The sequence below is a fragment of the Eretmochelys imbricata genome, chromosome 10 (assembly GCF_965152235.1).
Source record: "Eretmochelys imbricata isolate rEreImb1 chromosome 10, rEreImb1.hap1, whole genome shotgun sequence".
NCBI classification, from domain to species: Eukaryota; Metazoa; Chordata; order Testudines; family Cheloniidae; genus Eretmochelys; species Eretmochelys imbricata.
The window spans coordinates 11,909,413-11,926,145 of record NC_135581.1 but is presented as its reverse complement, the minus strand read 5'-3'; the positions used below and the strand labels follow the sequence as shown (position 1 = coordinate 11,926,145).

At 42.2% G+C, this 16,733-nt stretch overlaps 1 protein-coding gene across 3 annotated transcripts in view; it reads right to left on the bottom strand.

The window, feature by feature from the left end:
- The window catches only part of MAD1L1 (mitotic arrest deficient 1 like 1), a 554,397-nt gene that overhangs the window by 393,658 nt on the left and 144,006 nt on the right, over nt 1–16,733 (bottom strand). For all 3 annotated transcript variants that reach the window (XM_077827951.1, XM_077827953.1, XM_077827952.1), the window contains exon 11: nt 909–1,053. In XM_077827951.1, the coding sequence (XP_077684077.1) occupies nt 909–1,053 (145 nt within the window). The remainder of the gene's footprint in view (nt 1–908; nt 1,054–16,733) is intronic.

Below are 16,733 nucleotides of genomic sequence, written 5' to 3'. Positions count from 1 at the left end.
TAATCTTATTACCTTCATCTCTCCTTCCTACTGTCTTGCTTCTCCCAGCTATTGGCACATCTAGTTTAGAGCCTGATCCAGTAAACATACATGTGTGTAAGTTTGCTTATGTGACCAGCCCTACTGACTTCAATGAGATTGCTAAAATAAGTGAAGTTACGCATGGGTGTCTTTGGAAGGTGCAACTCACACCTTTGTGGCTAGAGAGAAGTAATAAATAATCATAATTTGTCTTTAGGCAACAGTACCATCAAATTTAATACAAAACAATCAGGGTTCTACAGGTTTTTAAAACATTCTATAGAAGTTAACCAAAAACTAAAGTCCTGCTACCCAACTTCATAGATTGGTTCAAAATATCTGTAAAAAGGATTCTAAACGAATTTCAGTAAAACTCTATTGGTTTAACTCCTACCATTAAGTCTGAAGGGACTTTTACATATGGGCGATGTGACCATCTCATCGTTCCCTAAGTTCTATTTCTCCACAGGACCACGCACACAGTATAGCACCTATCTTCTAGTTGGGGAAGTGAGCGAGGCAGCTATCAAGGCCATTTTAAACTCCATTCAGTGGCTCAGACACAGAAATACACCTATGGTAACATAACTTAACTCTCTTTCCTAACACAGATGCCAAGGACGACATTAAGTGGTGCGTCACCTACGTAACAGCAGCCTACACAAGCACCACACACCAGCAGGCCAGCACAGACACCCGTGCATTTACTCTGAGCAGACCCAAAGACAAGACTTAAGTCATTGTTACAGCATCCACTACACTGAGACCAAGTAGCACTGAATCATCAACTACGAAGCAGACATGACAAGAAATAAGAGAACTGCAGGAACAGTATCTACGGGTGGGGAGAAGGGTTTGCATTCCTAAATTCTGTCTAGATGCCATACCTTGGTAAGCAGTAGCACTCGTTTCTGCAAGCGCCTGACGAGACCTTCATGCTGCTCACGCTTTTTCTTCTCATCCAGTAGCTGGCTCTGGATCCGTAATACCTCTTCCTGTAGCTGCTGCCGAGCCTTCTCTAATATCCGGGCACTAAAAACAGAAGATACCTGTCAGATCTTAATATTACCTCATACCCATGTAGGTCAGAAAAACTTAGCGGAAGTACAAATAGCAATGGAACGTATTATCAGCATTTTTTTCAAAGAGATATCAGAAATGTCCAATGGCCAAGCTTATTGCTTAGCCCCAAAACAATTACATTGCTTTACATGGGTAAATACTTACTCTTCAGCATCAGTATAATAACGGATCTTAGCCCTTTTAAATATTAACTAGCTAGAGAAGTGATTGCCATTAAACCTAATCTGCATTCAAGCATAGCTAATATTTGGTTAGTAATTGTGGCAACTATCCATACTGTGTTCTTGCCAGCAGCCTAGGCTGGCACATAGTTTGTGTCCTGTGACTGGGTAACAGCACTTATTTTGCAACACGGACAGAACTCCCAGACATGCCTGTGTAGCCAATTTCCCCTTCCTCTCAGCTCTCTGTGCAGCAAGACATCCCAAACAGCATTGACCCACATGCTCTTGGGGCTGCTCTGTGCACGTATCCTATGGGCACTCTATTCCTTGCTGAGGCACTGGATAGCTGTCTATATTTACCCATAATGCATTAGTACAAGCAGTTAGGCATTATAGTAGATGTTGGCAACAAACCTGATTGATTCATGAAAAAAAGTTGCAGGAATAACTCAGCTTTATTGTAACGCAGGCAGAAGAGAGTTTCACAACCAGAGTACAAAAACAGTGTGAACAAGCCCTGAAAATGAAAATTACTGTGTACCAAACACAAAACTTCAAGCAGAGTAAAAGCACCAATACCACGTGTTCTTTATCATTATAAATCAAAAAAAAATAAATGAAATATCCTTCAACAAATAAAATATCACCATTATTCAGGCACTGTTTAGATATGTCAGGAAAAATGGCACTCCTACATCCTGATTGCCAGAACAATTTATGCTCTTTGGGAATTTTACTGGGAAATTGCCATAAATCCCCAATCAGCGATTTCCCGACCTCTGATCCTTCCCTCTAACAACAAATATGCATTTTAAAACTCTAGATGAATTAAAAGGCTATTTAAAGTTCCAGTTCAATTTGGAACCATTCACAGACCAATTTGATAATCCAGCAGCGTGAAACAGATTCTTCATTTGTGTGTTCAGGTGGGAAGTTCATTAAGAGGGCTTTAAATCTGCATTTGAAAATGAATAATTTAATTACCAGAGTCCCACTATTTCCCTGGTTCTATTTTAATTAATTAGTTACACAAAAAGAAATCGGTGCTCAACAGCTTCCAAGCTGATGGGACATAGAGTGGTGTCTGCCTCTCACTAACGGGCTGATTCCCTCTTCATCACAAGCTCAGTGCAAATGTCCCAAGTTCTATGGGATTCTAATAGAAATATCAGTATTTTTCCTAGTCAGCGAGGATTCCAGAGGGTAAACAGAGAATTTTTGTTGTGTTCATTTTTTGGATAAATCTACCATTACATGATAGCCCTCTGCGAATGTACAGAAATCTATCTCCATCAAAAAGATATTCCTCAGCTGTCAACATTAGAAAGCCCCATTCCAGTCCTCTAATACTGTGAAACACGAGCAAGAATCCTGTGGGAAAACAGAGTCCCAGTAAGATGTCACAAGGAGATATGTAAACCCAGATAGAACACATCAGGCTGTTAACCTATGATGAATATCATGTTAACAAAACTATTGTAACCCTCTGGAGACTATATACACACAAACATTTATTGTCAATCTGGAAAGTTCTACTGTTAAATACCACTTTCACACAAAAAACCCCCCAACCCTTAAATAATAAAATCCTCCCAAGCACATTTCAAATTACATATGATCCGGGGTGAATAACCATGTAAGATCCACCCACTGTCTGACAGGATATAGAAATCCTCTCCTCCATGCTAAATTTACTGGTTAGGTTTAATCTACTGTTCCAGATCTGAGCCCGATGAAGGGTTTGGGTTTTTTTAAATTAAACTGTATGTATATCCCTCAAGGTTTTGATCTCCTTTTATAAATCTTAAGTGCATTGACCGATTGTCATATTTTTTCACTTGATGCTCAGAATGAAAACACATTCCTACCTAGTTTCCTTGTTCGCATTAATAAAAAGTATTTGCAATCCATATACCAGTAGCACTTTAGGGAGAGCACACATATCTAGCTAGCCATGTGTGCTCTTCCTCAATTGCAGTATGGGAGACAAATGAGTAAGCGGAAGAAGAATATAGCGAAGTAAATGGCCACGTGGGCAGATTGTCCATTTCTTCTGCATTCGATAGTGTTAAGAGGGAAATTGAGGTAGGTCTGTTTAGGCTTTCGGTCTCAGGTCAATTGTGCTGGTCAGTTAAAATTTAAGTCCTGGGAAGCTGATTGTCCAAGGGAAAGTAAGTAATGCAATTTCATTCCTCTGGACTGAGTTTTAGTATTCACAGGCTACAACACAATAGGAAATGCAATATTTAAAGTCCTCAGAAGTCTTCCAACACACCGCAATCTGGACTTGCCTAAGCAAAGATTGAGTCATTAAGAACAGACTGGTAATTCTACCAACCAGTACAGCAGTCATAACAGGAACAGATGTCCTCTATAAACCAGGTTGACAATATCAAACTTACCCTCCCCAATGACACAAATAGGATTCAAAACCAGGTTTATGGCAACAAACTCCATTATGTCACTACATTCTTCTATACTGATGACATTTCTGGCTCTTTAATGCCACTCACTTATTCAAACCAAAGTAAATTTAAAAAAATCAAAATTCCCAAAGTTCCCTAGTTCAGTTAAACTCTGAGTATGCTGGCACTTTCCAAAACCTTTGCAAGTTCAGAGTAAATCTTCTTGGCCTTCACGTGGAAAATTTGTTTCTGTTTATCAGTCCCAATGCTCCTTGCCCCAGCCACTGAATGAACTGCCAGATCTGAGAGTTCTGAACTGCTGAGAATCTCTCCTCATACTTTGCTCTTCCTTTCTACTCTTAAATATAATCTTAATGATAAAACTTCACCTTCAAGACTGTACTTAGCCTTTCAAAGAACAGCAAAGGCAGACAATGAATATAGCAACTAAGATACATTTTAATAACCTCCTTGAAAATTACAAAAGTAGCTGTCAGCTCTCCTTCAATGAACCATAAAATTATCATTGTTTCTATCACTGAATATTTTCAGTAACCAACCTAACACCCAAAGAATACTGGGAAAACCACCACAGAGGGCAAACAAGAAGCTAGAAATATTGTCCTACACCGCCAATCAGGGAGAAGATCACAGGGCCAATCAAAGTGCACAGTCATCAAAAAAAGGGAACACAGTGTGAGTCCTGCAGCAACTCAGAAGAACATGGTATGGGGACACATTGCCAGGGACAGCAGATAGGAAGGAAAGTGACAAAAACCAGTGCACTGACCACATTGCATACTATGGATGCTAGAAGTACGGTAAAAAACAAAGGGAAAGAAGATGTCAGGGACACGGAAAAAGGAAAATGTAGGAGACAAAGGCACTGCAAGAACTACACAAGCAAAGGTAAACAGGTCACATGCCTCACACTAACAAAGTGACGAAAGGAAAGCCAGGTGTGCTGCAGCAATATATTTGCTAGAGGAAAGTTATTCCCCAAATCAGGATCCAGGCTATAAACATCCTTGACAAAGTATCTGTCCATCTATAAATGGCAACAGAAAACAAAGGGACCTACATTAAACGAGACTGGTAAATAAGAAGGTTTAAGTAAGCTGAAATGTCCCATTCCCTTTCCTGTTTCTCCCCCGTTTTATAAATCAACACTAGAACATGAGAGGCCAAATTGTAGCCCATCAAGATTTCATGTTGCCTACCTGACAACAGAATATTTTTGCCTGTAGCCCACCTGCATGGATCCTATCACATCTGGTCCTCTCCAATGAGACAATGGTTTTGTGTTGAAACAGCTCAGTCTCCAAGTCCAGATACAACAATGCTGCAGTTAAACAATCAGAATATGAATGACCAACACATAGAATAATAGAGACGTGTAAGAGCAACAATGGTGATCAGGTAAGAGAAGGACAAACAAAATGAAAAGGAAGGCTAGAGGAAAAAAGGGCGTAAGGAAAAAACCATGAGGTTGAGATCAGTGATACAGAAAATCTTTCCCACGACAAAAAAAATTTCTGTGGTCAGACATTAAGTGCTTCTTTTTTTTTTTTTTAAATGGGACAATGCCAGTGTCAGGAAACTGCAGAAGCAACAAGGTTGCCTGAATCAACATATCTTAAGGCAGGCCAACTGGAAAACAAACATTTGAAAGGAGACCTTATTTGATATATTAAACCCATTCCAGATTGCATATTTCCTTCAGACCCAAAGATGGGGTTCCAAATTCAGCTTCTTCTGTTGACACTATTCTGCTTCCCCTCTTCTCCACACAGCTGCCAAACATCTCTAATGGCGGTGCCCATCACTGTTCTCCACCTGGGAGTTACCATCGCACTGCACACCAGTGCAAGGTGGTGAGGCCCATAACTCCACCCCATCTACTGCTCAGCTAGCTTACCTTTGTAAGGGGCAGTAACAATAAAAATTTAAAAATAATCACCCCTATATAATTGTCAAGCTTTGCTATTATTAGTTGCAAACATCAGAATCACACTGACAAACATTTTCAAATAAATTTCAGGGAGATTTGTGATGGTGGGTGGGCCAAACTTTCCAGTGTGTAGAGTAGCTATCTGGTCCACGGGGATGCAGCACCACTCTGGTTTCACCCAGAAAAAAGGTCACTGGGCCATTGTCTGGGTGTCCCTACACACTCTGACTTCACAGCGCATTCTGATGTATATGTGTGGCTGACGCATACAACTCTGGGTAACAAAGCAGAATTTTTGAATTTGGCATAAATGGATGCTTGTAGTTATATGTACGTGGAAAATAACATTATTAAATCAGGAGTCAAGAGTTTTTTTGGTTGTAAAGAGGAATCTCCCTGATTTACAGGAGACTTGGTCAATACACTAAGTGGTATCTGACACACCAGCTCAGCTCGGGAGTTGAGTGACTTGTTCAAGGTGACATAGTGAGCCAGAAACAGAAGCCAGCCCCCTTGGTTCCTAGTGCTGTGCTTTAGCCAATGAGCCACACTGAACTGGGTCCCTTCGGATACCCAAACCTTTGGGCTGTATACTTGCTCCCATGGGTAATAGTGATTGGATGGAAAGTTGGCCAACTTCTCCCCACCTCTTCCCAACAGCTGTGTGCCAATAAGGAAATACAAGGAGTCTTCAGAAAGTCTGCCATGCTTAAAAGTGAGAACCACCTGTATCTTCTCTTTCGGTTATCACTCCAGCCATCAGGGGCCAAGCATTCTGTGGAGGCCTTGGGAGCCTGGGCATGTGAAAGCAAACTTCTTGCAAAAGGAAAGTGAACCAAAAAACACCCCAAGCAAACAAACAAAAGGAAGTTCAAGAGAAACCCTGTCCTCCCGGGTTGTAACACAAGCAGCCTTTCAGCAGCTGGCTTTATTTGCACCATCTAATTCTGATTCTAAATGCTTCAGAGTGTCACTACGGTTTTTCTTTTGAAAACAAAAAAATCAAAACAACGAACGCCAAGCTGAGAATGAAAGAACGCAAAGACTGAAATAATTACTAATCAAAGGAGAAGCTCATTTATGGGATGGCGAAGCCACCGGCCAGCTCTACCCAGTAATTTTTCTCCATGTCACCTCTGATGAGTTTTATATTTCTAACATTTCATCAATTTGCATCACCAAATTCAATTTGCATTCACAGATAAACAGAGAGAGAACGGTAAATACTCTCATCTGACCTTGAAGTGTGAGAGAGAAAATTGCCCTCACAATTTCAATTCAATCCCAACCATAATGAATAATGCAATTTGCCTCACCAGTTACCAACCAGCAATCACACACTTGTGTGCTGGAGGAACACTCTTTCATGCCAGGCAGGAGACGAAGCGAGCCAATGCCTGACACTTTTTGTCCTGAGCTCTCACCAGCCCTTGTTGCACTTCCCTGTCAGTCCTGTTCCAGCCAACTGTCTGCTCACAGGGGGATAATGCCCTGAGAGAGGCACCATTGCACATCTCTCCCTGGAGGATCTCAGCTGACTGCATTGTTGAAGTGGAGAATGAGAGGGCTATGTCCCAAAAGAGAGGTTATTTTCTCACCCCTTTCACAATTTTCTGTTAACAGCGCTGGAGGGAGGGGATAAAATGGGGACCAGCCATGACCACCTTTTTGGACCCAAGACTGTGCAAGGGGCTTCCCCTACTCTAGAGGCACTAGGACCCAAGCGGTGCTTTCTCCCACAAGGAAAAACTGCAGAGAGGAGCCAGCCAGAGCCTTGAACTGATAGGAGCAAAAAGCAGAAACCTCTAGACAATCATAGAACTTTCTACCATTTTGGCAGACTCTCTTCTACCCTGTAAGGACTCTTCATTCCACCCACTCCCTCCCTATCTCCTCACCTCAGTTTCACTTCACCCCATACCTGCCCCTCTCGCTCCTCCTCTCCCCTGCCCTGTCCCCCTCACACCTCCTTCCCTTCTCTTTCCACTTTGCAGATCCCCTTCCTAACTAAACCCACCACACACACCCAAAAATGTGGGACTAACATGATGTTTGCTGCCTTCACTTTGTTCTCTCTGCTTGTGTGTTCTAGCTCTGCCCACACCCTGTAGGTCTTGTCTATCTATAATGTAAGCTCTTTGGAGCAGAGACTGTCTACTATTTTACAGTGCATGGCACAATGGGGCCTCACTCTTGGTTGGCAGTTAGGCATTACTGTAATAAATATGATTATAGTAATATTAGCTGAAAATTTCCCTGTACTGCTCCAAATCTGATTAACACTCTCCTTTTCCTCCAGCTGTCAGGCCCAGAACTCAAGTCCACAGTGTCCATGTAAAGAGGAGATGCACAGGGCAGACCGCTGGGGGCTCAAAGATCAAGAGCAACTGAAAATGTTCTAGGGTTCTGTTATAGAGTCAAAGTAATATATACAGTGAGAGGAGAAACATCATTCTGGAAAGAGCAATCTGAGAGTTGAGGAGGCTGTGGGGCATAAAGGGGCAGGGGACTGACAAAGAGGAGTGAAGAAGGAAAATCTGCTTGGAGGTTGGGAATGAAAGGAGGAGGGAAATGGGAAAACAGAACTGACTTGTCAGTAAACGAATCTGTTGAAATTCTACACTCTTGAAAATAGGATAATAGCTTATTTCAATAAAATAAAGAGAGGGTCAGAAAGTGTTTGGATGATAAACACAAAACCTTAAACCCTCCATTGCAATCTAACAACAAGGAGCCCTTACAGACTCATGACTCATTACTGCTTCATGAAGGCTCCACACAACAGCCCGCGATGACCTTTTCCAATCAGACTTCATTTCCAATGCGTATTATAGTATTCCAGCATGAAATGAGCATCATACACTAATGTTCACTCACATTTTTTAGCTGAATGCTTTTCTTAGGCTACTGAATGCATTTATAGAAACAGAATTCTCTGAAAGAATACTTGAAAAATTATTTTTTTTACAGCTGGGACCCCAATCATAATTCTGAGTAAAATGCAAGGCTGTTGCCCAGGAACTAAACACTGGCCTTTTGTCTCTAAAAGTCTGACTCAAGATGCAATAAGTATGAAGATCACAACTAGAGTGACCAGATGTCCCAATTTTATAGGGACAGTCTCAATATTTGGGGCTTTGTCTTATATACATGCCTATTATCCTCTACCTCAGTCCCAATTTTTCACATCTGGTCCGAACAGGTACTTGTCCAAAACAGATAACCAGCGCACAATTAGGCACCACTGACAGTATCTGTCCAGAATAGGTGGTTAGGATCAAAGGGCAGAGATGATTGGGAAAGCATCTAGCTAACTACTAGAAATGCTTACATATAGTCAGTGTTTTCTGTCCTTCACTTTCATAGGGTCAAATTAATTTCACTACATATCTCCTTCATCCTCCCCAGAACATCAAAAAGGGCTTTCACTTGTTTGGACAGCAGTGACTGAAGCCATTTTCTGAACTTTATAGCAAAGCAGTCCAGAGTGACAGTAACTGCACTAAATATAACTGCACAGGAGGCTGTTGTTCTATTGAAATGTAATGAATGAAGAATATTAAAAAAAAAGTTTTAAAACAACCGATCAAACAAATGCCTCCTAAAAGTCTGCTTTGTCAACCACTAGGCAACTCTGGATTTCACAACGTATACCTCACTCCCAGAGAAGTCACTCCAGAACTCTTTGGGGCCTCCGTTAAATTTAATATTGACTTGCACCAGCATTTTCACCTGTGCAAAGTGACTGTAACATTACCAGGTCAGAAGGGTAGCATTTTACGCCCATGTTTAAAGTAAAGGAGATAGAGTGGATAGTTTCCCTGCTTCCTTGGCTGGTGCAAGAAGAGCTACCTCGCTCGTTGCAATCTACTTTAAACACTTTTCTCATCTACTTTACACAGCTATAAAGCAGAAAATCAGGCCTTAAGTGTCTGGTATCAGCCATCCAGTTAAAGACAGCTGGAATCTGTTCAAAGGAGAACAATCTGAATGAGTATCAAACTGATTACTTGTAGTTGGGTCTGTTTGAAATGCCTCACATTTCTACAAGCCCACTTTTCACAGATCCTGGCTACACAGTGTGACCACAATCCCTTACTCTGCTTGCCAGTTGTGCCCCAGATAGCTAAGCACAGACAAACCCCTTCTCAAAGCCACCACACGTTGTAGTAGCACTGCTTTCTACGATGGAAGGATAGGATCCACTGTTATAGGATGCTAAATTAAAGAACAGTTAATGGAATCCTACCACCCCTACTCCTCAAGGAGCTCCAAATGCACAGCATGCCTTATAAGGCCCAGAAAATAGAAGCCCAAGGTCACTGTGTTACTTGGGTCTTTCACTGGGTTGACACTTCTTGCAAGTTACCCGCAGGGCACAAAGTCCTACCCACTACCAGCTTCATCCCACCCAACTGGCCTAAAGAGCCTTTTAAACCAACACCAGGCCACAAGAATAAACTATCTTGTATAGAAGAATGAACTGTCAGAGCAACTAAATTCAGAGCTCAATTACATCAATTCTACTGCATCCATATTTCTAAATTACTAATAAAACAACATTACATACCATGATGCCTCCCAGCAATGAATATTTCAGACAGAAATCAGTCAGGTGGAGGAGTAAACGGCCCTTACACTGAGATTTTATGTTTCAAGATCTCTACTGGATGAGCAGAAAGGTCAGGCTCTTTATTTTTCTCTGAAGCTGTGATAAGAAGGTGAACTTCAGAGATGTAGCAACCAAAACATTGAAAGCAGATGAAAGCACAGGGCATCCTGGATGCAAATCTCTCTTAGAGTCAATTGCTATGGTTTTGTCTACTGCAGAAACATGTATGTATATTTATTAATACAAAAAACCCCACCCTTATTTGCAATCCAGTTAGCAACACACAACATCCCTGACAATTCCCAAAAGCCAGGAAATTAAAATACATGCCCTCTACCATAAGCACACCTCTTACCATTACCAAGCCAACCATACACCACAAACCACATACGCCATACTGTTAATTCTCCCTGTCTGTCTGCACACATCCCTTTACCAGATTATTTTTACCCAACTCTTGTAGTTTCAAATGATGGGCATAACAATTGGTGGTTTGGGAAGCAGTTAGTTAAGTAAACGGGTACATGCAGAAGGTCAGGTAAAAGGGTGATAGAAGACTGGTGCCCGTAGGAGGCAGAGCGAAGACTGTGGTGCCTGGTCTGTTGCATAGCGTAGTTAGGATAAGGGTAGCGTGTAGAGAAGAAGAAATTCTGTCACCAAATCAATCATGCTAATCTGTGCCCAGCCCCCAATCAGATTTGTTTGCACAGCACAAACATTCTGTTATAACGGGATTAACGGACAAAAAGGACTCTGAATCTAATCTTTTTTTTCAATATACCTGCCCCAGATTTACTCAGGATCCACTTCTCTCTATGAAATTTTGTGTAGATGGACAATGTTATTTTTAAGACATTTCAGTCAACAAATGAAAAGAAGGAAAGAAAACAAGCCAGGGAAAAATCTTAGACAGAGCCCAACTAACAACATTCTACTTGCCCAAGGTATTGATAGCTGTTTCATTATCACAATACCTTGTATCAGCCTACACAGTAAGACTAAGAGTAGATTAGTGCCTGGCTTGGAAAACTTTAAGGCCCTTTACTTATATCTTTTAAGATAGTTCTCTATTTCATCTTTCTGGAGAAGGAACATAATTCTGCTGCCAACCTTATTTTTGTAATAAAACCCTATTGCAAGGAAGAAGAGTTATTTTCCCTCACTCATATCCTGGAAGTGTGTGAAGGTGGGAATATGCAGGTCTCCATCTGTAAAGAAGAGTGTATGTGTGCCTTAAATGAGAGTGTGCACGTGCCAGGAGAGCACATACACAAGGGAGAAAATTTGTTACAAAAACTACAACAGGAATCCACACTGCTCGCTCTCTGGAGCTATCCAACATCCCAATTATCAGCTCTGATATTTCTGTACCCTACATCTCCCACAATCAATACACACACTTTGGTATCCAACAATAGATTGTCTATGCTCCCATCGATTGCCACCTGTGTTCCATTATAATCTTCCCTGCTGCCTCCATTGTACCTAATTAATAAAGCCCGTTCTCCCTGTTTATTTCCTTATTGATTTTGCTGTCCCCTGCGTAAGCAAGAGAAGTCAATGCAGGGGTGGCACTTGCTTGGAGACCTCACCATACAAATACTTCCTGAAACCTCATTGCCCGCCCCTGCATAATAGGGCTCTGTGGTTGAAGGCACTTCTAGGTAGTGGCATGGTCATAAAATGTAACTTGTGTCCTACTTCATTGCAGCTGACAAACCGTCCACTCCCTGACAGTGAGCTAATGAAAAAAGAAAACTTCTAAATAGCTTCTGATATTTTTGCATTGCAAAATGAAAAGGAGGAAGTGAGCTATTTGAGCAATGTTTCCATTTGATTCCCTACATCCCTAAAGAACCAAGAAGAAAAAGGGAATGCTCCTGCACAATCACCGTATCAGCCAAGCAGCTCAATTCTTAATCTCCACCTCCCCCGTGTTCCCTGCCTTGGGGGCCTGGAAAGTTGACACTTGACTTGAAAAATGCCAACCCTAAGTAGTTTATTTCCTTTTGAACTTTAAGAACTGACTGAGACAGGAGTGACCTTTAAAAAGGCAGGGTTAGTTCCTGTAGGCACTGATAAAAGTGTTCTCGTTTTACATAGTAGAGGTACTAAGCAAACACCCACTTCTCACCACAGGCAAGCAGAACACAATGCTCCACCAGTGTTCCATCAGTTATGGGACACTAGACTGGAGACCTGGTGACCCAATTTACAAGGCTTGAGAAAAGAAGATGAATTGTGCAATGATGATAATCCTATAATCCAATTTAGAAAGAGTAAACTCTAGACAGCAGTCATAACCTCAGGAAAGCCTGACAATCACAAGTGGTAGATTAGGCCACAAGACATCAGAATCTAGAATCTGGAACCAAACCACTGAAACTAGAAAACAAAATAAGACAAGTGTGATTGTTACTTGTAGTGTAGGGCACGGCACCAGGAGTTAGGACTCTGATTCTATTTTTGAACAGTTAACTGACTTAATGTGAGCTTGGCCAAGTCACAATTTCTGTGACTCAGTTTGCCCATATGTAAAAAGGGAGTGATTGTATTTCATAAGGTGCAAACATTCTGTAAAGCTCATTCATGTTTTTTGAAGAAAGGCACTATGGAAGTGTGAGATAAATAATAGATAATGCTTTTTGCCACACTAACAGCCAGAACACTCCCATTTCCAAGCCCACCATATAGTTAATCCAATCAGATACTCAACTAAAGACAATTCAGGATTTTGTTGCAATAAGACGACAGCCTAAGAATTCTGACAAAAGGAAATTCATGAGGAGCATATCTGGAGCTCAAATGGATAGGGGAATATATTGAAGAATGGCAAATAAGCTTGTTTTTCTGTCATGTTAATAGTACTTACAACCTATATAGCATTTTGAATATATAAAACGCTACACAGACATTAACTAAGTCAGAGGTGGGCAAATTACGGCCCGCAGGCCACATCCGGCCCGCGGGACCCTCAGCTCCTGGCCCTGGAGGCTCGCCCCCAGCCCCTCCCCTGCTGTTCACCCTCCCCCACAGCCTCAGCTCACTGAGCCGCCGACACAAGGCTCTGGGCGGCGAGCTCCTGGGGCAGCGCAGCTGCAGAGCCCAGCCTGACCCGGTGCTCTGTGCTGTGCAGTGGCATGGCTGGCGCGCCGCCAGCCATCAGTGATCCAGGCAGCGCGGTAAGGGGGCAAGGAGCAGGGGGGGTTGGATAGAGGGCAGGGGAGTTCGGGGAGGTGGTCAGGGGGTGGATAGGGGTCGGGGCAGTCAGAGGGTGGGGAACAGGGGGGTTGAATGGGGTCAGGAGTCCCGGGGCGGCAGTCAGGAAGGAGAAGGGGGGGTTGGACGGGGTGGCGGGAGGCAGTCAGGGGCAGGGGTTGTTGGATGAGGCAGGGGTTCTGGGTGGGCAGTCAGGAAGGAGAGGAGAGGTTGGATGGGATGGCGAGGGGCAGTCAGGGGCAGGAGTTACAGGGGCGGTCAGGGAGCAGGGTGTGTGTGGATGGGGCAGGGGTCCTGCGGGAGCCATCAGGGAACGGGAGGCATTGGATAGGGCAGGAGTCCCGGGGGGTGTGTGGGGAGAGCGCTGTCAGGGGGCAAGAAGCAGGGGAGGGGGCGGAGGCCGGGCCACGCCTGGCTGTTTGGGGAGGCACAGCCTCCCCTAACTGGCCCTCCATACGACTTCCGAAACCTGATCCGGCCCTCAGGCCAAAAAGTTTGCCCGCCCCTGAACTAAGTACTCCTCACCACATTTCTGTAAGGCAGGTTGGCATCACCACTCTGTCAATGTGTAAGGCAGGCAAACAAGGATGAGGGAGTTGCCCAGGGTCACACAGCAAGTCATTGGCAGAGCTGGGATTTAAATTCAGGAGTTTTTGGTTACTGATGTTCTAGATGATGATGCCTTCTAGAATTTAAGGATCTAGTAATTCCAGAAAACTCCAATGGACAGTATGAAGTATTACTCGAACATCAGCAGTAGCAGAAAAGAAATGCTTCCAATGTAGGGTGAACCTACTTAAGGATACCCCTGACTTTTACAAGGAGTTCCTAAGGCTGCTCTGGCCAGGACGTGCTATTTCTTTTCTGAATAGAAAGTTTATTTTAGACTTTCCAAGGCAAATAGACAGACACCCGTACAATGTAGGCTCAAGTTATTCATAATGAAGCAGACCTGTAAGCAGTTGTATAGTTTAGTCTGAAGCCTTGAGAAAAATTAGAGGAGAGAAGAAAGGGAAGTGGTCATTTGCTCTGTAGATGGGATCAGAGTCATAAAGGAAAACTGTAGTTTTCAGTCAGGTATATTATTTCAGAGGGAGAGATTTTCAAAGGTGGCACCTAACCCACATTGCAAGTCAATGGGAGTTTGGCATCTAACTTCTATTTGTGCCTTTGAAAAAGTCTTCCCCCAAGTATCAGTGCTGCACTAAGAGTATACATATAATACTTTTCAATCCACCATTTTTAGAAATAGTCGTCATTGTTTTATCATGTGTGGTACTGCCATTTTTCTGACTGATACTTCAGACTGGGCTTTCTGCTGAACAGGTGATCGCTGTGGGTCACAGAAAAAGGTGCTCACCACTGGAATGCATGGGAAAAACTTACATTTTCCAAGCTGTTGTACAATCAATTATTTTAAATAGTTGATTTAACAGTGTTTAGCCACCAACTTTTGTTGTGATTCACAAAATTACAAGTCTGAAAAACATAAGCCCCATGCATAAAGAGTTTAGTTAACATCTGTATGGTGGTTTGAAAATGTAAAGCACTAGTTTTCATACTGTAATTGTATAAGTATTATAAACTACATTTCCCTGGTCTTAACCCACATGACTAAACAGAGGGCCATAGGAAACTGCTATCTTATTATATGATGTGTTTCAAGATTTTTTCTAAGTGGAGATGGAAATTAAGGTGATTAACCACAGTGCAATTTTCCTTTAGCAAGCTCTCTCTCCAGATCAATTCTCTCAAGCAAGAAGAATAAAATTTGGGGGGAGGGGATTCTATTTTATTTTATTCACTAGAATCTGGACTCACTGGAGAAAGAAAGGCAGAGAAAGCACAGTGGGTGGGTGGTTTGAGTAAAATTATGGTGTTTCCACAAAAAAATTAAAATAAAAATTAAAATTCTGCTAGGTTAAATAATTCTTACATGCAATTTCCTGAGTGCAGTTTTCAAAGAAGGAAACACTTATTCTACCTTTGTTGCTTTTCTTAAATGAGACAAGTTGGTTGTTGTTGGGGACAGGGAGAAAGAGGGTGTTCCTTTAAGAGGAAGGTGCAAGAGGAAAGTGGGAAGCAGTATTCAGCAACTCGGCGTCCTGCACTTCACATCCTCTCCAGTCACTTTGCAGGATTGCAGGAGGATCTGCAACTGCAATAGGTTAGAGTTATTCCAGATACTTCAGAGGGGTCTTAATGACTCAAAACAGGGAGCTGGTATTCTGCTGGCCTTTTACATAATGACTGAGACAGAAAACAAGCTCCGCAAAGAACAAACAGCTCCAGGAGCTCCAGCTTAGGCACAATGAGCAATCATTCTCCATCCCTTTCATTACTGAGCGCCTACAGACAGGAGTCAACAGTGCTTTCACTGGCGAGACCAGGGAAGGCACCGACGTCCACCACTGGTGCATTTATACAGTTACTGCCACAGTTGCATATTGTGATATCTCTATCACTGGAGCCCAAACAACAAATCACCAAAGGAAGCAGGGTAGTTAAAGAGGAGAAAGCTTCTATCTGCACAATTTCTTTGTTGAAAATACCTTTGAAGTATTGCCATCTGCCTGTGAGATTACCACTCTCAAAATCTGGATTCATACGTTACAGACAGATATCTGCTACAGCAAATGTGCCAGATTGCGTGTCTCTACTCCAAACCTTAAAGTACATGTGTTAGAACAAATGGATGAATTAACAATTTCATGAAACCATGACAATATTCATTTTTATATAATTAAAATTCTTCTGAGTCTTGCACAAATATATTAAACCAGCCATCTTATCAAAATCATCAACCCAGTGAAAAAAGAATTAGCCATTGTGTGAAAACACTGAAGGCAATTCCAAGCTGAACTATGGCTGGTTTCTTGCAAACATATATATTATGATTTCAGGACACAATTATAAAACTATGGGAAAAGACGTCACCCCACTAATCTCACACTGGAACACAGGTGAGGTTGTTCACAAACTGAATTTTGGTTATGGCTAAACTTCAGCTAAAAAGTACTAAGTGTTAATGATGCTCCAAATTGAGAGCTCTGCAGCTGGGAAACTCTGCATGAGCTCTGTGCTAAAAGTAGTCAAGGATTTGTGAAATGTTCCTATAAGCGTTCTGCATAAAAATGCTCCAGTGTTAAGGGTAACTCACAAAGCAACTCTCATGCCAATACTATTGGTCAAGTCAAAAACACAAGTGAGCTGACATACTGAAGTTATGCATATAGCTTTTCATAGCTCTGAATCAGTTTTGTAAAAGCTGCTGGCAT